The sequence below is a fragment of the Dendroctonus ponderosae genome, unplaced genomic scaffold (assembly GCF_020466585.1).
Source record: "Dendroctonus ponderosae isolate FM_Combo_2020 unplaced genomic scaffold, Dpon_F_20191213v2 Dpon_F_20191213_5, whole genome shotgun sequence".
NCBI classification, from domain to species: Eukaryota; Metazoa; Arthropoda; class Insecta; order Coleoptera; family Curculionidae; genus Dendroctonus; species Dendroctonus ponderosae.
Window position 1 is genome coordinate 4,265,273 of NW_026018715.1, and position 21,478 is coordinate 4,286,750.

Below are 21,478 nucleotides of genomic sequence, written 5' to 3' on the forward strand. Positions count from 1 at the left end.
ATTAACCTCAATGAATTACTTATTTAGACTTTTTTATTATGTAGTTAATTATTTTTACTTTCTTGATAAATCCATGTCTGCCTGCCTACTGTCAAATACGTTCTTTAATCCTTTAAATTCTTTGTAATCAGTCGTCAATAGTCAGTCTATGTTTAAATAATCTACTTACTTTCCGAAATTTGCTTTCTTTGGCAAACTTTGAAATATGTTACTTTAAACTAAAGGAAACAAGATAACAATAAGCTTCAAGTATCTTCAACAATTCACTTCAGATTAACCGTCAATGATTTTGAATTTTTTTTTCTGCTAGATAAGGCAGGTTTTATATTAAACAAAAATTTCCACTTTATTACCTACTTCAAATTTTCTATATAGAGTTGATGAAATTGGTGTCATTGCTTTGAAGGAGTTAAAGGGGCACACTTGAGAACACGGGAAAAACATAGAAACATTTTTTTCCAAAATTTCTAGGAGATGTGAGCAGTTGAGAATCGAATTTCCACTTTGCTAATACCTCTTACTTTGAATTGGTCTTATTAGAATACGTAAGCATACCTAAAGAAAAACCTCCAAATTTTTCCAATTTATTTGCCCTATTGCATTGACCATACTCTCTTTAAAATCTTTCATATTTTAACGTCTTTTTCCCGAATAAATTTGTACCGCATATTTTGTATGCACATAAATTTCGTGCAATTTTAGTTACGTTACCAAGTTGGCCTTTGTTGGTAATGTTATCTATTTTCTTGATATATCTTGTATCAGAAGAAAATTTCTATCAACAGAATACATGCTGTTTTTTATCTTAAGCCTCTTGTAGTGTTGAATACTCTGAGTCACTTTTGTCCTGTTCATTTGACTCATTTTTGAAATTTGCTACATTCCAAGTGTTGCTTTCAGCAAAAAGCACAGTGTTCGCTTCATGTTTTTTCTTAGTTCTTTGCTGCTGTTTCCAAAATTGATTTTATGGGCATTTTTCCTTCTTCCTAAAATATTGCTTATGTTTTGTTATAAGGTCGTGTTTCTTAAAGTATTAAATTGATTGCATTATTTTTTGGGTTCCACCTTAGAAAATATTCGAGTAACAGTAGGAAGAATTTATTAGAATAAGAGTTTGTTTCAATATAAGTGTTCAGCGATTGTATATGTCTGCAGCTTTAACTAGGATCCCTAGAGTTGCAGGAAGCTGTATCTTAAGGCTTTCTTGGGTAAAATTAAATAAGTAGGAACAGGTAAAACTTCTACAACATGGCAAACCGGCGTTTTCAAATATTGGGAAAATCGAATATCCTACCCTAAATAATTTTCCCAAATAGAACTAGAACCACGCACATTAACTGTTGTTGAATCAATACGTCCATTGACGTTTCAATTAACGGCGATCAGATATCGTCATCATTACCCATGTAAATCCCATAGTTAATAAAATCTACATATCAGAAATAAACAGCATGCCAAGCGCCCCAATTGGGAAAATCTGATACTGTTAAATAGGAGTCTATTTTACTGGCAGTTCATTGTGTCCATTTAAATGGAAATGAGCTACTATCCCATCGGACATGGGCCTTTGTGGGGCCTTTCTCCTAACAATCACTGTTTTGTTCTTCCAATAGATTGTGCTGTCTCACATATTTCAATTCTTATTAAAACGTTTACTTAAGGCTTTCTACTAAATCGCACTGAAATGTATATGCAAAAATAAACTTGATGCATTAATGGATAATCTAAAACCTAAATCTGAGAACCGTTTATTTTGAGAATGGTCCACTCGCAGTTGATTAAATATTTGGAAGGGTAAGGGTGTTTGCCACCCTTTCAAGAAGCAGCCACTCGATGGGTGGCGAATACTTAAATCATCAAACGGATACGGATATTACCATTAGGATAATTGGGGCCGTCCCCTTGTGAATATTTGTGGCGAAATGCATTGGGGCATCATTCAATGTCTTGTTCTCTGCAATTATCTGGTGGGGCATCATCTGTTGTGGGAACAGGTCTAAGCTGTGATTTACGCTACTGCACTATAAGTATATTAAATTCTGTATTGCCTGATTGAAATATTCAAAAAAATTTTTAAGTGCAGTTAATTATAATAAAGCTTGTTGTTAATTTGTTCCTATATAAGTCTCGTGTTTTGATGAAGCAACCGAGTTGATCCGATTTGGGCAGGTGAGGAATTCTTGAGTGTCTTGATATAAAAACTAACAGCACTTTTCATTTGGAAACTAAAATCAGCTGATTGTTTTAGAGTTGATGCAGCAATCCTCTGTTAACATTTTTATACTCTTCAGTAGAGTTCACAGTTTTTGCGTAAAAAATAATTTTCCGTTATCTTGCCAACTGAGAATTTTAGAAATTCATTAACTTTTTACATTAACAAATCTTTTTTTTTTTGTATTATCAGGAAAGCGGATGGATTTAATGAAACTCGCTATGGATTTGTAACATGAGTCTTACCTAAAAACAAAATCACAGCCAGTTTTATTAAAATAGCATATTATTCTACCGATAATAAAAAAGTTGAACTTTGACCATCAACAGCGGAGGAGCGAGACATGTTTCTTAAAAAGCTTTTGTTAGATTATCTTCTTTTGAGCCAAGGAATGTCGCATTGCCCCTTTGATCATGTTGTTACAGGGCAACCTGTATATCTGAGGTATTATTGAAGATAACAATTCTCATGAATGTTTCTAAAATTTAGAAATATTTGGTCTTTTATATATTTTAGTTTTTAGCAGCTAAATTCTGGTAGTTTTGCTTGCGTTTATTGAAAAAAAAATTAAATTTTGTGTACAATCTTTGTATGAAGTGATTTAATTAAAAAATATTTTACGTGCTCAGAGCTTCAAGTGGCTCAGATATCTGACTGCAAAACTAAACATGTCTTCTGATTTTTCTTTAATATTTAAAATAGAAACAAATATACATCTCTTTTGATTGGTTTTTCTTCAGTGTGTACACACCTGCTTCCTTATTTTGTTTCTTATTTGTTACAATCTTTTAGTGTATCACAAACAATATATACTTGGAGCGGTTTTTGAAACATAGCCCTATTCGATTTTCCACGTTATTTTTGAAAAGGTACTTTAGATAGAAGTAGAAAATAAATATTCAGATTATTTAACAAAAACCATAAAATTTCGCATAAACTTATTCCATACTTGTGGTGCTCACTGTATATAACAATTAAAGTTAAACTAATCGTTTCACTCTCAACTTGTACATATTCATGTTCTGGTACATCTTGTTGGTACACGTTTTCTCATTCAAATAGTTTAGCCATAACTGAATAATTTTTATAACTTTTTATTGTAGAGTGTTTCTGAAATTAGTTTTATGTTGTGTATGGTCTATAAATTGTTTCAAGAAATATTTTCTTTCTACTTTATTTACTTGTCCACTGCCCTAAATAACGACTGCACACTTCCTTAACACACCATGTTTTGTTAGTGTTAGAAAACCTACTTTTTCGTTTTCATAACTAATCCCCCTGACAATTTTCCTCTAACTAATGGACTACAATTTCCGCAATAATTCTACAATTTCACACATGGAATGTTGATACAAAAATACTTTCTGCACGTTATAACATTACATTTTATTGAGAGTAGCGTTAGATAGTCAAAATTGCATAAAAGTTCACAATGTCGGTAAAAAGCAAGAGGAATCTTTCTTGCTTACTTTCCCTTTATCTACTTGCATACATTACTTTAGCAATTTATTTCTTCTCGCAAGGTTTTCCGAGGTATCTCGTACAATCATTGAAACTGAAAATTGCTAAATCTAATTTATTCAACTCAGCAAATCCACTGTCTTCTTCTCATTTAAGACTCTAATATTCCTCTACACTTATTCACTTCGAATCAGACTTCAGAAGACGAATCAAACTTACTCTTACGCTCTTACTTTTCTGTTACTAAACTTGCAACTAAACTTAATCTAAAGTTTTCTGATGCCAATAGATACAAAGTGGAAGATTGAAATACACATAATATGGAAAATGCCGATAAGAAACTTTTAAAAACATTCAATCGAAAGTGAGGAAAAACGAATTTTTTATTTGTTGCAAGTGATGTATTCCAAAAGAATGAATAAATAAAAGAACAAAATCAATTTTTGAATGGAAAAATCAAGAGTTGAAAGAAAAATGTGTACTTAATTGACTTAAATATCCTTCTTGTTAACTTTTAGTTTTAACTAATTGAATTTCCGCTCATCAGCCCACGCTCGAATCAATATTGAACTTTCTAAATAACGTTGCAAATTCGCCTGAGATATCCCTAACGTAAATAATCTCAAAAGATGAAAAATAATTTCCGAGCAAGCGAGGTTTTACGAAATGAATGTGGCCCTGTTTATTCGCGAGGGAACGGAACGATCGATTACGCTGATATGTTACTTCCAGTAATTTTAAAAAGAAAATGAACTGTTTTAATAACTGACGTAAGTTTTGCGTAATTTTGCACCTGACAAATTAGCAAACCTGATGATAGATCAGAAAGTCAACTGTTCTTTGGTATAAAGACAAAAAAATTAGAGTCGATTTTATACCCCCAAAACGCAAAACGAAAGTACACATTTTGTGAGCAGTTTGGCCAATTTAAAAATTCGAAAGCGAGTAAACTAAAAACTAAATTTTTTTAGAAGCAGTTGCAAATATTACCGACTTTGTCAATAGACCATCATCCAAACACGTAAGTCCTGATAAGTAATTGTTTATAGAATAGAAATCACATAATATTGGTTAACAATATGTGAAAATAAATGAGAAATAATTATCGAAAAGAAAAATAGAAACCATTGATTTTCAGTCATTTAAAACAAAATCAGGAAAGATTCGTATTTCTTATGATAAAACTGATTTAATGACCTTTAACCACGAAAGTGGTGTAATTTTAAACGTAATTTATATTTCTTTAATGTTATTAATTTGGTAATACTGACGGATAATTTATTACGTTTTACTTGGACATATTCTTACTATCTAGGTATTTTTATGGGGATATGCAAATGGAGTCATTTTTTTACCTAATTTGGACTCCTGATTAAGCTGATGGCTATTAATCAACTACCAGCTTCAAGTCGCTCAAACTCAGGGAAGTCAATCGGAAAACCCGAATATTTTTCATTCGGTTCGGGCCTATTTGTTGTAGTAGGCTTTCAAAAGTCCCCTTTTTGTTCGGCCCCGATACTCCCAAGTTGCCATGTCATCAGTTGCGGGATGATTGTATGGGATGTTTCAAACTTTCAATATCATTTATTACGCCGAGAATTTAATCTGCTTTAATGACATCCACCCCCTTTCCTTTTACCGTTTACGTGCCTCTTAGCTTAAATAAGGCCATTTTTGCACTGTCAAACTTCTTTTTCGCATCACCATTCCGAACGGTTTTTAACGCGATTGAAAAAATAAATCATCTTTGATTGATTAGGACTTGTTTTGCAGTACCAAGACATGCAAGATTCGCGTGGTTTATATATTTTGTTGTTATTTTATAAATTTTGTTTTCATTCTCATTTTATCATTTTTCAAGCACCTAATTGCTTTCTAACTGTTCGCACAATTTATACGTAGTTAAAACTATTTAATTGTCCATATAAGGCTTTCCTCGATTTAATGCAAATGTCGCTAGAATTTTCAGAAACTCTTCAATGTTTTTGTGACAAGCCAGTAGTGCTAACGAACAGTTAGGACCAACTCGAGCATATCCCCGAAATCCCCAATTGGTAACTATGCAGGAAAAAACCTTACTATGTTAATATTATTTTTGATTCTTGAAAATTACTCCAATTAGAAATAACGTGTTTATTAAAAGGTCTCTTTTCTTTGAAAATTTTACACACTATTATTTTTTTGAATGGCTACTAACTAACTAAATATTTTCCCGTCTTTCATATATTTTGTGACCATTTTAGTTGTCATTTATATTATTTCTAGTTGCTATTGTATTATTGCCATGTAGTTTTGTTCCGAAATAATAATAAATTATACCTTATAAAACACTTTTGCTACTAACAATAGTTGATATAGCTTTTTAAGTGCGGAAACGCATTTAGAAATCGAAGTGTAGCTGGTAAAGATACATGAAAGTCATACCAGCTTAGAGCATAAATAAAAAAAAAATTAATATCAGATTTTCATACAAGATGTTTTTAGAAAAATAAGTGGCCAACTGATTGAAGCACTATAAAAAATCAAAGTATGAAGAAAGCTCAATAATATATGCTTTAAGTTTATGTCCAAAACTCAGTGCATACTTTTAGTTCCCTAATGCTGAAATAGACAATTTTAAATTTCAGGACAAATTTGATCATTTTGGACTAAATTTGGAAATGCATAAATGCTGACTGCTGAGAGTGAATTGATTTCTGTTTGAAACGTTACTTAGTGCAGTTCTTTTTCGATTAGTATCAGTTTGTGCGATAACTTAGTGCTTCAGATTAAGTTTATTTAGGGCGGAAAATGAGACATTTTCAAAATTAGTGAAAGCTCCAGATGCTCTCAGTTGGCCAAAAAACGGTTAATTGTAATGCAACAGCATAGGCTTTAAAGCAGATCTCTGGTTTCTAAAAGTTTTTGAATTATTTGCTCATCTCGGTTATTTGCAGAGTGATCTTAAAAAAACAATTTATTTAAATATTGAAAAATATTTTTTCCTTTTGACCAGATTGGTAAAATCGAAAGCTCCTGTGGAAGTCAAAACTTTGCAGTCGAGTTGAGAAAAAATTCGATATACCGAGTTGCATGAATAAACTTTTGAAAATGATATTAGTTGAAAGTGAACTTTATTTTAGTTGAAAATCTGCCAGTCACAGATTTCGAGGCAATTCTGTTTTAGGCCACCTTTCATGCGACCCTGCATGTCAAATTTTTGGTTTAAATTGTGTATGAAAACTACGCCTGTCTATGAGTTCTGGATCGTGAAGATCGAACCAAGAACAGAACAGTTATTGCCGCAAGACCCAAAAGTTGATTTTTTTAGACCGCCCAGTAAATAGAAAAGATGGCCGAAAAAATACACAAAGAGCTTTGAGCTATTTGGTTTATTTTTAAACGTTTGGGGTTGATATCCAGAAATCCTTATTTTGGTCCAAATTTCCGCAATTTTGAGTTTTTTAATTTTTAATCCTGCAGAAAATGTATTTGCCGTCGTTAACTTTTACCAAAACACCGACTAACAAGAAACCAATGGAGCTAGATAGTGGCTCAAACAGAAACCAAATCGGTCAAAACAATCAGAATTTATCCACTTCCAAATTTGAGGAAAATTTGGCTGTGGAACACGTTCATTTTATTGGGCAGCTTATATTATAAAGTATATTTGTGCATTGTTGTTTAGGGTGTTTTCATTTAATTTGAAATTAGAATTAATTTCTAATTTCTGCAATAAATGTCTCCAACTGTAGTTTCAAACAAGAGCAATAACTTCTTGGGATTTTACTCATTTTGAAAAAAGATTCCAGTCGTCAACATATGAGATAAATCTCAAAATCAGTTTAACTAACAAAAATACTCGCTTTATCTACAGAAATTCAGGTTTGGCGATTTGTAATGTAAAAGTACAACGCTGTACATAGGCTGCCATGTAATAAAAAAATTAAATTTGCGTGATTTTGTTCACGATTCTTTTTATGTTTCTTAAAATATGTGGATTAATTGTTGGAAAAAAGTTAATAGAAACCTACTTTTTAGCTGTCTCTATGTATTTTTAGTTGAATTTTATCATGTACAAGCATTTTAAATTTTCATACAGTTATTCTATATGGAACTACCCCTTGGTGATAAATATTAAAATAAATGTTGATAAATATGCAGAATTTCAAGAAAAAACAAGATTTAGTAACTAGAAACAAGGCTGCGGATTTATTAGCTATTAACACGTTAGTTATTAGATAACAAGTCTTGGCTTTTCTTCGCTCACAGGCATGTTCTTCTTCAAGTTTTTAATTAGCTTTAAAAAATGTAGGCGTCTATAAGTCTGCACGACTTATGCATGATTTTTAAAGGCGAAGCTTTAAAAACTTATAATGTGCTATGGGTAATTCAGATATATGTATTTTCGGAATCTAATAACTATTGAGAGACATTGACTATGGTGGTTCTCCTAATACTCCACATAAAACAGCGCTAAAAAATAAAAATATAGCTTTAAAGCTACATCTTTCATAACTAGCATTCATAATTAGGCCGATATTAAATTTATAACGCTTTTAGAAAATGAGCCAAGCCACCCTGTGGAGACCAACTGAACATTTCCGCAGAATTTACAACCCCAAGATATAAAACATCGAATCAGCTTCGACAATAATCGCATCAAATATAATACAGATACTCTTCGTACCTTTCACGGTAGTCTTCCGGATAAGGTATGATGATACCCTCGGGACTGGGCCTGGGGGAATTCCCTATCCAGAAAAAAGCATCCGGACCAGTGCCGTCATAAGAGAAACCTTTTATAAAAATTGTTGTCTCGTCGACGGCGTACACGATGCCCCTAATCCCATGAGCGAAGTCTTGTAGGGGCCCGATCTTTGTTCCATAGTATGGTTCTGGATGTTTTCTGGATACAACTGGAAGAAAATCAGCTAATTAGTTTAGAGTGCTACTAGGTCAGGTGGACAATGATTGAATAAAATGTGATCTGAATTAACGTGAAAAGTTAGATAAGATTTTATTTTGTCAACACCTGATTGACTCTTTAATTGATTTAGTCAGCACAGAATGTAATACTAGAGGTGGTAATGCACGATTTTTTTTTTAAATTTTATTGTAGCACGCCAAATCGATGTGATTGTTATTGGAATCTTGTAAAACAAATCGATATGTTACTCGATATATTACCTTTGGATTACTTCTTGCCTTGTATAAGATGTTTAAAGAACCCATGAAAATATTTTTAGCATTTCGGTTTGCCAGGGATTGACTAGGTAGAGCAGAATAATGTATTTATATAGCTTTAACCTTAAATTTAAAAAAACACTCTTGATTCATATCGATAAACAGAACGGCTTTCCAGAAAAAAATGTTTTTATTGAATACGGATTTTAATGAATCTATTGGAGGGCTCCATTGTAAAGAGTAAAAAGAACTATTATTGTGTTTCACGTAGTCCATCCCTGACAAACCGAGATGCTAAAAATCTTTTCATGGGTCATTTTTAATCTCATCTCATCGATTCTCAGTTGGCTCCTTTAGAGGAATGTATCGCCGTAGGAGAACCTTCTGGACATTTTTTTATTGAAACTTGTCATGTTTTTTTACATACACATATTCCGGGACACTCTGTATAAGCAAACCACAAAGTAACCCAAAATAGAAAAAAACAAATGGATAAAGCCAGTTCTTGTACAAATTAATCCTGACCAGAAAATATAATTTGTAAAGGCAAACTTATCTAAAGTTACTAGATTTAGGATTCCTAAAGGCTTAAGAGGGAATGAACGTACAAACTTTTTTCAAATGTATGATCCAGCTATGATTGTTCCATTATATGGTAGAATAATGTATTTACACAATAAGTAAAATCAAGTACATCAAAGGATGAGTTTTTCCAAAACTTTATAAAATCATTACTAAATCGTATGTAGTTATCAGGTGCAGCAAACTCGTGTTAATTTATGTTAAAATATCAGAAGCTATATCTTTATTTGTAAGCGATATACCTTATTAAAAGATAGAAGAGGCAATAATATTAAACATGTTCAATTCATTTGAATATTTTATAATGATGATTTTCATTAATCGACTCGCGAAAATAGAGTGGAGGTAAATGACCATGATACATAAAGGACGACGATGCAATTACGGAAGTGTACGCGTTGCCACACCATAACAATTGTAATTTTTTTAATTAATAAGCATTGAGTAATATCTATGTTCCTTCGCTAAATGATCTTTGATAGGAATATTTTTATTTAATAATAAATAGCTATCCGAGCAAACAAAATGAATCTAGACTCACTGGATCTGACTTAAAATCATAATTCTATCGTAAAATTCCTGAACTATTATTATCACTTCTGCTACAATTCTGACAATTCACACTTCATCTTGATTGATTCAACAAGATTGTTTTATTAGTTATTAATAAAAGTAATTCGTTGTGTGTCATTTTTACGCTTAAAGACGTATCTAAAAATTTGATAAAATAGCGTCCGTATGTGCTGACTGAGGCTCGTCGTACCAGGAAGAAATTTTTGAAAGAATCTAGAAAGCTTCTACTTGCTCGTTAGCTCGATTTGGTTTATCGATGGTTTTATCCTCATTATCGTTGCTAATATAGACAACCAACAGTTTTCGCTTATTTTTCATTGCTACTTTTAAAATGGTTTCTTCGAATGAAAGCCCTAGGAATAAAAACTGAAAATCTGGAACGTGGTAGCCTTTTCAACCAAATGGAATCCCTTTACAGCCCCATAATGAAACAGAGTATTAGACGAGTAGTGCTTTGAAAGCACAATGAAATATGACGAGACATCGATCGGCCCCACGTCGTATTCATTTGTCTTCTGCCTCATTGCAGTCCGGCTTTTTAGGCGACTTTTATCGGGGGCGGGTGCAATTTGAAACCGTTTCGTATATGGGTTATTGATTCCTTACACAATAAAAAAGCTTTCGTTGCCCTGCTTTCAATGCTTAGTAGAGACTCCAAAAAAACCTAAAGAAAAAATTTAAATATAACCAACTAAGACCCAGCTAAAGTTTCATGTCACAAGTCATCGACACATAGATGCTATTAAACTGTTTGTTTGTGACTCAGTTGAACTGGAAGGACCAGAATGTACATATCACACTTGCCAAGAAAATTTGAATTTAGTAAATGAAATGTATGGCGAAAAAGTTATATATATATATATATTGCGTTCATGGCTTGTCTAGTTTGGCTAATTTGAGGAACTTTCTGTTATTATTAATAAATCATAAGGCTTTTAAATTGAATTGTGACTCGTCCAATATCGAATCCAATCGAAGCATATGTCCGTTTAGGAAATATACCAATAAGAAACTATATTAGAAAATTGAAAAAAAAATATATGGCTTTATATACGAAAAATAGAACAACACGAAATAGGATGGTGTAGACTATATTCAGAAAGAAAAAAACTAATTTAGAGAAAAGTTAACGTTTGAACAAATAAGACATTTTGCACACCGCTGGCTTCATTAATCGAAAATCGAACAACATAAAGAGCGTAATAATAAAATTAGCGTCGTTTAACATAGCTTTCCACTATATTTTTGCTAAAATGTATACCAAGTTACTCATTAGTGTGTCAAAGTTTGATATTACAATAAATATGAACTTTAGAAGAAAATACCACCACCAAATAGATTTGGACCACAGGGTATATCGAAAAGTTACCCGCGCCGACAGTTTTCTTCACAATACTACACCCAACGACCACCCAAATCAGAAGCAAGGAATCATTATCTCTGTAAAATTAGAGAAATAATTTATATTGGACTCTTACGGATAAAGCCAGAAAAATATGTAGACCACAACCTCTAACCGCAGAACTACAGCACAGGGACTGTCTGGTTTGTCTTGCAAAAAAGGCAAAGACGATTCAGTATGGTCCAGTTGTGGAAGTTGTTTGTCCATTTTGTCGGTAAATTTATTACTCTTTCTGATTACTGTATCATGTTTTTGCGTTCGTATAGTAGTTGGTTGGCAAATGTTTTATTGAATATACATAATTAAATAACACATTATTTTTGGGCAGAACCTACCAAAATGTTTCTATTTTTCCGAATAATTCGAAATAATATAATAAGAACTTATAACATAAAATTTTGAAATAAGTTTAMATTAAAATTTAACGCGAAGTCCGAAATGGGTAAAAAAAGARGGCTTCCATGTAAAAAACAAAGTTATTTAGTACCACACATTTATAACACATTCCGTCTATTGGAAAATAATTTTAAAATCCTCATCTCATAACWGGAAATCTCGTYAACACAAAAAACTTTCRAAGGAGACAATTTTCYCTAAAATTCTAAAATTAATGAGCAAYCTTGTATGGTGAGAACTCGGGGGTTCAAGGAGTCATTTAATTATGAGATAGTTAKGAAAAAGACCACGCTTTTATACGTTTGATTGACAAACACKTTGTTRAWCTCKATTGYATWTTTACTTKYRKMYCTAWGTAAAGCTCWTMWATYRTAGCATGKACYTAATCTYRAMARWTTACTTWWRGMYCTAWGYMTAWAYYGTAGTTACTTAACTTAGTACAAGAACAGTGACAAATTTATAAGTAGGAACTGGCTATGTACTAAATCAYCTTCCAATCGCATTTTCCAGAAACCACACAATGTTTTAATCCATTCACTAAAGATAATCTGCACAAAGCAGTTTGATGAATAGATGAACCCGATATAAGGTTCATACGTGTATCCTCTGTACTAAATATTTATACAAGAACTATCGGTATTAAGTTGCGGATATTGGGCAGCTAGAGAACACATTGCAGACTTTGGAGTGGGCGAGAGAAGCGAACGAGAAGTGGCGGTACTCTGAGTGCATTCGCACGGGACATGATCTGATTGTAACCAATACATTCTTTCAACACCATCTTAGAAGATTTTACACGTTGAAATCGAATGATATAAAAACTAGGAATCAAATATACTTCGTACTCATTAATAAGAGAAACATGAAAAGTTATCCAGGAGCAGCTTTGATGGGAAGAATGGAAACCAGGCTGACGAGAGTAGATAAAAAACTTGCAGGGATATGTAATTTGAGAGGGTTATAGACACAGCCACAAAAATGTTGATAAGGAATAAACTGTTAACAGAGACTGAAGAGCAGGAGAACCATGGAGATTAGAAAAAGACCTTAAAATGCTTCCGGGAAGTATACATAAAATCGAAGAAAAGTACTTAGTCTCTCAAACAGACGAAAAAATTTTGAGATTCTGGAACTGATAAAAAAAAAGAGAATGTTTAAAAATAAAACGAAAGATTACATGAACATAGGAACAGCCAAGGAAAAGGAGAAACTGGAAAAATGTTTGGAAATCAAAAAATGCCAAACCAAATTTGATAGCTTGAATCTGCACAAGAAAGTAAGGGAAATGGCGGGAACAGTTAAACGAAGAAGAGTTAACCTACTTAAGGATAAGTAAAGCCGAGTTACAGTACAATTTAACCTGGGTATAGTACAATAAACAACTTTTTGATGACGTGAGAACAGTGCCACCCAATATTGATAACAGATGGTCCCCCATTCTTGGAAGGAGAAGTACAGGCGGCTCTGAAAAATGCTAAAGATCAAAAGGCTTTGGGTCCCGATGGAATTCCGGCTGTGATATTAAAGTTGATAGAGGGGAGCAATCTAGGATGGCTTGCAAGAGTTTTCAATGTGATCTATGATATGGGCGTCATACCCACGGAATGGGTGAAATTTTAATTTGTTACGCGTCCCAAAAAGCCTAATGCTAAGCAATGTAACGAGTTTCGTACAATAAGCTTGATGAGCCATCTACTGAAGATGTTCCTGAAGAAAATTCACACAGAATATTTAAACTGTGTGAGGAACAGATGTCTGAGAACCAATTCGGTTTAAGAAGGGCCGTAGGGACTCGAGAGGCTGTATTTTCGATCTAGGTGCTGTTTCAGCGATGCAGGGATGTAAACTGTGATGTATACGCATAATTCGTGGATTACAGGCAGGTGTTTGACCAAGTGCGACAAACGAAAATGATGTAAGTTCTGCAATAAGCTGGCCTGGATGGGAAGGACCTCAAAATCATCATAAATCTCTACTGCAATCAGAGGGCTTGTGTCAGGGTCGAGAGAGAGACCACGGAAGAGATACAAGTATTGCGTGGTGTGAGACAGAGATGCATACTGTCTCCTGTGATTTCCAATCTGTACTCGGAAAACATCTTCAGCGACGTCCTGCAGGATATTGAAGCTCGAATCCTACTATATGGAGAACGACTGAATAACATAAGGTATGCGGATGATACCATTATTTTTGCAGACAACCTAGCATCCTTGCCACTCCTATTGGACAGTATTACATCATACAGTCGACAAGATGGGTTGGAAATAAACACCAACAAAACAAAGTACCTGATAATCAGTAAAAACCAAAACACCCGCTGTACTTTATTGGTAGACGGAACTCCTTCAGAAAGAGTCAACAAATACACGTACTTGGGCACAAACGTAAGTGATAACTGGGGCCATTCTGAGGAAATCAGAACGCTCATTGAAAAAGCCAGAACAGCTTTTATCAGGATGAAAAAAGTATTTACCATCCACGACTTACAGCTAGCAACCAAAAATTTCGCCTATTGCGATGCTGCGTGTTTTCGACCCTTTTCTATGGGGTCGAATCGCGGACGCTTACAGAGGCCTCCTCCATAAATCTCGAAGCATTTGAAATGTGGCTTTACGTAACGAAGAATCCACCGAATACTTTGGACAGAGAGAATAACCAATACGGAGGTTCTGGAAGGATGGGCAAGGAAAAAGAAGTCCTGAATACAGTTAAGACTCGAAAGCTACAAATATCTGGGACATATAATACGCAATGAGAGCAGATATGTCCTTTCGCAGAAGACCCTCCAAGGTAAGGTATATGAAGCTAGAGGAGTGGCAGGAGGAGAATATCGTGGTTGAAAAATTTAAGAACGTGGTTCAACGAATCAACCACTCAGCTATTCCACGCCGCTGTTAACAAAGTTCGAATTGCCAACATGATAGCCAACATCCGGAACGGATAGGCACTCTAAAAAGATTTTGGGCAATAAAAGGTTCACACTTGAGTACGAAAATTGCAATTGAAAGTCTTACACAGATCTATCAGACAACTGGGAAAATTATCCAGAGCTTTTTCCTAATTAATGCTTTTTACCGCCATGCTGAAAGCCCAAATATTCCGGCAGGCGTTTTGCTCCCCTTCATCACCCTTTACCATTAGATTTTAATCAAAGGAGTTATGTGAATTTCTGAGACTACTTTTGATTCAACTTGCAAAATATTTTAACGTTGCTTGAACCCACATACGTCTCATAGAATACATCTGCTCAAACAATAGTGGAGATATTGATATAGATACAAAATTCAGTAGTTTGCTTGAGCAGATTTATTTCCCACAGATGCCTAAGTTGGTAAAAAAATTTAAATGAGCTTACGGTCTATTGAACTTGGGTTTATTTTTGAGCATGTAAAGCACGCCACTGAATTGAAACGCGATAAATTCGCTATCATCAGACCCTTGTTGTGTGCCTTGTAGAAATAAACTCGAGCAATATTTCAAAGCAACTAGACGGGTGCCGAAAGAAAAGCCGCTTTTCGAAATTCCGAATACATTCCGCCGATCCTCACGTAATGCACTCAGCATTCGCAGATCATCGATATCCATTGAGACATCAGTGCGACGTCGTTTTGTGTAAAATCGCTGGGTTTTCCTTTTATGTCGAACCAAAAGAAGCAGGAAATATATTTTTGATTATGTGTAGATCGGGACTTTTCAGCAACCTTCTTTGTGGTATAGAATGCGGAATATTGAATTTAATCTAAATTTTATATCCAACTGATTGAGTTTAATGTGAAAACACGCTTTACGTGATATCCAAATCTTGAGCAAATTGATAGAAGGGATTGAAGGAACTCAACCAAGTTGCATACTTTATCGCACAGAAAGATATTAATTCCGATGCAGATATTAAGAAAAATTATAATCCGAAAAGATACGGTTTTTTTTTGGCTCTTTCAACTAATAAATAGCACTTTAAAAGATGGCTACAAATAATATTCTACAAATGTGGGAGTGTCAATAAAATGTCTTTCTCACATCAATTATTTTTTAACAAATTAATATTTTATTAATCAACGGTTTGTTTTGATTCCTGCCATAAAAAATTTTAAGTTCTAATATATTAAAGTTATCAATTGCATTTTAAGACTGTCCAGCATACTTCAGAATTGTATTTTCAATGTCATTTCGACTAAGGTTTTTTCTATTCCTCAACCTCTTTCGAAGCCTCTGTGCTATATTCTTCTATTTCTGTAAGCTCATTAGGTTTGTCCGTTTTTATTGTACATAGTTTGGTTTATATCGAATTGGTTTCGATATAATTTAATTTCTATTAGTTGAAGAATAATCTCAATTTAATTTCGATATTTTGATGTTTGCTTTGTAAGTATATATTTTGGGTGATCTAACTGATAATATTGTTTAGTATCATGGTTCGAGTGCTTAATGTTTTCTTAGCGACATCCCTGATGTTCCTTTAATTAATTGCAATTAGCATTGACTTCTTCATCGCGCTCTTGCTCTATCTCTTCCGGCAGTATGGTTTTTAAGCCGTATAAAATATTCTTCAAAGCTTTAAATAAAATGCTTTCTACTACATATTTTTTTAACGTAACAAAATAATCTGATATATGTTACTAGAGTGCATATTGCATCGTTAGAGGTTTTCTTAAAATGTATCTTTATTTTTAGTCACTTGCAGGGACCTTAGGTGAATTTATACAACCTACGTCATTGTTGTTTTCCTCGAGTAGTGAACCCAAAAAACTAGTATATTAAGTTATATTTAGTTTAAAAGTATTTAATTTAGTTATAAAAGTTATAAGTTAAAATTATTGTTTTTATGTGTGTATGTCGAGAATATGTACAAATATTGGTCATCCCTGCTCACTCCTGTTCCAAAACGAGATAAAAAATATAAAAACGGTTCCTAATAAGTAGATACTTATGATAAATCGTTATTGGTCCACTTTTCTTTGCTTTTTCTTGTTTACCTTCACCGATATCAAACATCTAAGTTTCCTTTAACGCGAAAACTAACTTGTTTTTTGGTAATATCCGAGAAGAAAATGTTTTAAAATTTGACATAATCACAAACCTAAAATATTCTCAAAATACATCATGGTATCCTGTCTTCCGCAAGGTTTCCAAGTTTGGCAATTGAACCTGTACCAAGTCGGATTCAATTTCAGATCTTCAATATAATGGAATACATTTAACTCATAACATATCTTATCGAACCACTAGTCATTAAAATTGTTCCTTCGACAAAAGTTTTTAAGTTTGAAAATAGGATAATTGGTTGCAAATGTAATTTCAAGATATTTCTTTGGCCACTCAATCGTTCGCAAGATACGTGCAACGTTCGCTGCAAATGGAACGAATCTAATCTCATAAAAAATTGTTAAACATTTTTTATGAGCTACATAGTTCTTAATGGTTTCATTAAATTGTCATTATCTGTAATATCATGAAAACATAATTAAGATTTAAAGCAATAAATGGGCTGAACTGTAACTGTACAGTTCAATTTCTTTACAATTTAATTTTTAATTAAATTGTACTTCTTTGCACGGAGGTCAAGCGAGTTCAATATTTTTAGGCAAACGCAAACTTSATGTTACTTATGGTCAATTATAACGGATWTAAAAAGCTATCATTTWAAAATTGTTTTATTCTATAGATTTAAATTATTTTATTATGGTAAAAATCTGGCGTTTAAATAATAGCTAGAGTTTTATATCTGCAGCGRTTACGGTGCAAAGTATGTTAGGAAATAAATAAAACAAGAAATTTKCGTTCAAATGAATGTGAAAATAAGTAAAGGAAAATATATTAAGGAAAAAATATTACAAATCATTATCAAGTCGTGTGATTTTCTTCGGAAAAAATCAGAGCTTACGAGTGTAAAGTGGTTCTGCATTGGCAGTAATTTGGCATTTGCTATTAGCGTGGCKAAAATACAACGCTACAAACCAGAATCTTAAAAGATAATAAACTAAATATAAAAATAACTAATAATAAAAACTAGCTAATAAACGTGTTTGCGGTAATATCAAAAAAGTATAGGCGCCTGAAAAAGTACAGAAATTAAATAAATAACCCACCGATAGAAAACCGGCAAACTTTTGATCCTGTTTCCTCGATACACGTCTCCCTAACAAATTATATTTAATCCCCAGTTTATCCCCATAACACCGAGCTTTAGTTGCATTTATCACATGCTATCTGGGGCAACAGGCAATGGCTTATATTTATTGCTTTATTGTTTCCGCTAAGATAGTGTCATTTCCTACTTGAGGGTGTGCCAAGAAAAACTCTAACCGACCGAAGAACGGGATATTGATGGAAATAATCACTCTCTATTAGGGTTGATTGAATCATACACTCGGAAATGAATGAGTATAAGATTCAACTAGGAATTGACCAGCATATAGATAGAATCACTGGAAACGTGTTCTGGAAAGATCATATCTTCCCAGATACTTTTTCCGAAAAAACTTATGTAACAGAACAAGGAATGAGGGAGCACAACAAAAAGCATTTTAGGAACATGAAGCTATACTATATTGGTTGTAAAAACTAATGACAAATCACTAAGTAGAAAAGCGGCGTGGGGACCCTGACTGTGCATGAGGATTTTTTATTACAACTAGATTGCTTAAATAAACGTATTCGATTTTTTCACAAAATACATGTTTTTAAAATACCATTTAATATCTTTTTTACATGACTTGGCTAACTATGTCCATTCTCAATATATATTATCACATCATGATTATAATTGTTATCAATATTCGAGCGTATAGTTTACCACCATTGGTAACCACCTCATAACAGTTTAAAGCATATTTAGCACATGTTAAATGGAACCTTGCTGCGTGAAATGCTGCAGAAATAATTTAGAGTAATTAATAAAAGATGGGAATAAAAGCAGCAAGCCACACGATTCACAGTGAATAATGGTTATTAACAAGATGCAAATTAGATTATGCAATTCATGGGCAAAGAACATGTATTTCGGGAAAACGTACCATAGCTAAAACTGTTAGGTGCTTGGCATTAATTTTTTGTTCAAATATATCAGCATCTAAACCTGTTTCGATAAGCATTAAATAAAAGTTAATAAAATAAAACATAAACAGACACTCCCGATACATTTCCCCTCCCAACACCTTATTAAAAAATTTGCAAAAAATCAAGCCTAATTATCTGATTTTCTATTTGATTTTTGTATAAACTTTAACTTTTGTTGTTCTGTTCTTTGATCCATCTGGGATTTTTATTTCCTCAACACCTACAATTTTGTCTATGAACTTGTAACACAGTCGTTAGTACAAAAATGGATTCATTTGAGAAAATAATATTTTTTGCTTGATTGGCTTGGCGGATGTTAATGTGTGCCTTTCTTTAACATTTTATTACTTTTATTATTTTCTACAGACCCAGTATCTCGAAAATTTCTCTCAGTTTTACTGACTACTGGTTTTCTGGTCTTCTGGATATTTATTAGGAAATTAAACACACCCTCTTGTTAATTTCACGATATCAAATGATGTAAATTTCAATTCACGGTGCTACCAAAAAATTACTTTAATACTATTCTTGATTGTAAGTAACTAAACCCAAAATTGGTAAATTAAGAATATAAAAATTTAACGTTAACTGAACGTTACTGACATGAATTGAATTGAATGAAAATCATAATATATGGAACAAACAAAAGTTCTTAGGACGCTTATTTTTAATGATTTCTCAATGAAACGCCTATTTATAAAACGCGTATTTTCTCTGTAATAGATAATTATCCACACAGTGTGTCCTCCGAAAAATACTCCAAATTTCATGTAGAATGTAGGAACAAGAAAAAACGGATATTTCGATTTTAAATATTCAACTAGAGAGGTCGATCTCAATTTTGGGACACCATGTCGATTCAAACCTTTTGTCAAGAGCTGTGCGCAGAAATAATAAAATTGTATGTCCGAGTATTTTTCTGAACGAAAACTCCCTGAATTTTAGTTGATTATATTCCTCAGTTTATGGAAAGACTGGTAACGTATAGGATCTGAACAGCGAGGCAGAATAGGTTCAGATGTGCACATGATCACTACAAATGTTTAATCCATTTGTTTCATATAAGCTACCGCTTTGATTTTAAAACCAAATGATGATTTCTGTACGTATAATTACGGCGAATATTCTGGCTGTTTAGCAAGAACTCAGTTATCTATTTAATTTAACAAAAAATCTTTATAATTTACATTCTCGTTGTTATGAACGAATGGTTCGTTTTTGGAAATTTCTTATTTTATTGCACCACAACTGTAAACATTATTTTTTAATGAAAAATGCAATTAACTAAATTATATTTTCAAACTGGTAAAAGACGTTTCCTAATAGTTTTGGCGCCCCAATAGTATAGAAGTTTTTCTATCCAACTGATCTTATCATCTCTGCTTTCCAGCATTCGTAATAAAATTTAAAAAATCGCAAAGGGCAGCAAAATAACAAAAATATTCTAGATACTGTGTTTCAACCCACTAATTCATAGTATATTTTTCAAAAAAAATTTGTTTAATTTTAACTTTTGACCTATGGAAATAATGTGGCAGCGCTTAATAAGTTAATGCCTTTCATTTCCCCGTATATTGGCGGTCCTTTATTCAATTCAATTACTAATATTCTGTATGCCTATCAGTTTCGTGAAATTGATAACGCATAATTAATAGTTCCTGGAAATTATGTCCTGAATAACGCCCATATAGTTTGACTTCCAGTTAAATTTATTTAACTAATCTGAGATTCCAAGAAATTGGAGTCAATGGAAGTGTTAAAGTGAGACTAATTACTTATTAACCAACTTTAAGCACGAACTTTATGATCCCAATTCCAACATCGTTAGTAGATGAATTAAATGCATTATGATCTCATGAATGGATTATAGCCTTTAGATTTGTCGTTATAAAGATATTTCATTATACACGGTGGCAGGACCGGGCGACAACAAGAAGTCATAAAATCTCCCCTCATATAAATCATCCCTCGGCATTCAGGGAGACGGCGCGTTTAGGGGCGCAACTTGCAGTCTAACTCAATAAATTCGATGAACTTTTATTAGGTTGTACCCTCGCGTCGACTATAATCATCATCGAAGCCAGTAAATTGATTCGGTTACGGTCGTTTTTGAGAAATCGTATTGTGGTTTTGTCACGTATGGTAAAAATGCAGAAAAAAAACKGATTTTGGGCACTAGATCAGTTAAAATGAACATGTAACTCAGTAAAGAACTGAGAAATATGGAAAAGGTGTCATTAGATACCCACCGTACTTGCGTTTTGCAGAAAAAATGGCAAACCCACTTGTAACAGCAAATAAAACCAGAATTCCATAATTATATGTGTTTRTAATTAAAATGGATTAGCKTGAAACTAATGKTTTTGTCAAGTTTTTGGTTGGCTAGTTAAAACAAATTTCTTAAATCAGTTTTGAACAAAAGCAAAAAAAGTATGTAACCACTAACAATGACCAATTAAATATTGGTAAACATACACTATATTGATGTTGTAGTTGATGACCGTGACACTAATTCGTAAAAAATGATGCTTGTTTAAGTGCTTGGGTTAATCGGTCGATAGATAGGGGCAGAAAAAAACACTATTTTTCCGGGCTTAGAGAACTAGAGTAGGAAGAAAATAACCTTTAAC

At 33.1% G+C, this 21,478-nt stretch overlaps 1 protein-coding gene across 2 annotated transcripts in view; it reads right to left on the bottom strand.

Moving 5' to 3' along the window:
- Positions 1 to 21,478, bottom strand: part of LOC109546640 (protein Skeletor, isoforms B/C) — a 74,810-nt gene that overhangs the window by 24,848 nt on the left and 28,484 nt on the right. For both annotated transcript variants that reach the window (XM_048666709.1, XM_048666710.1), the window contains exon 2: positions 8,343 to 8,571. In XM_048666709.1, coding sequence (XP_048522666.1) covers positions 8,343 to 8,571 — 229 coding nt within the window. The remainder of the gene's footprint in view (positions 1 to 8,342; positions 8,572 to 21,478) is intronic.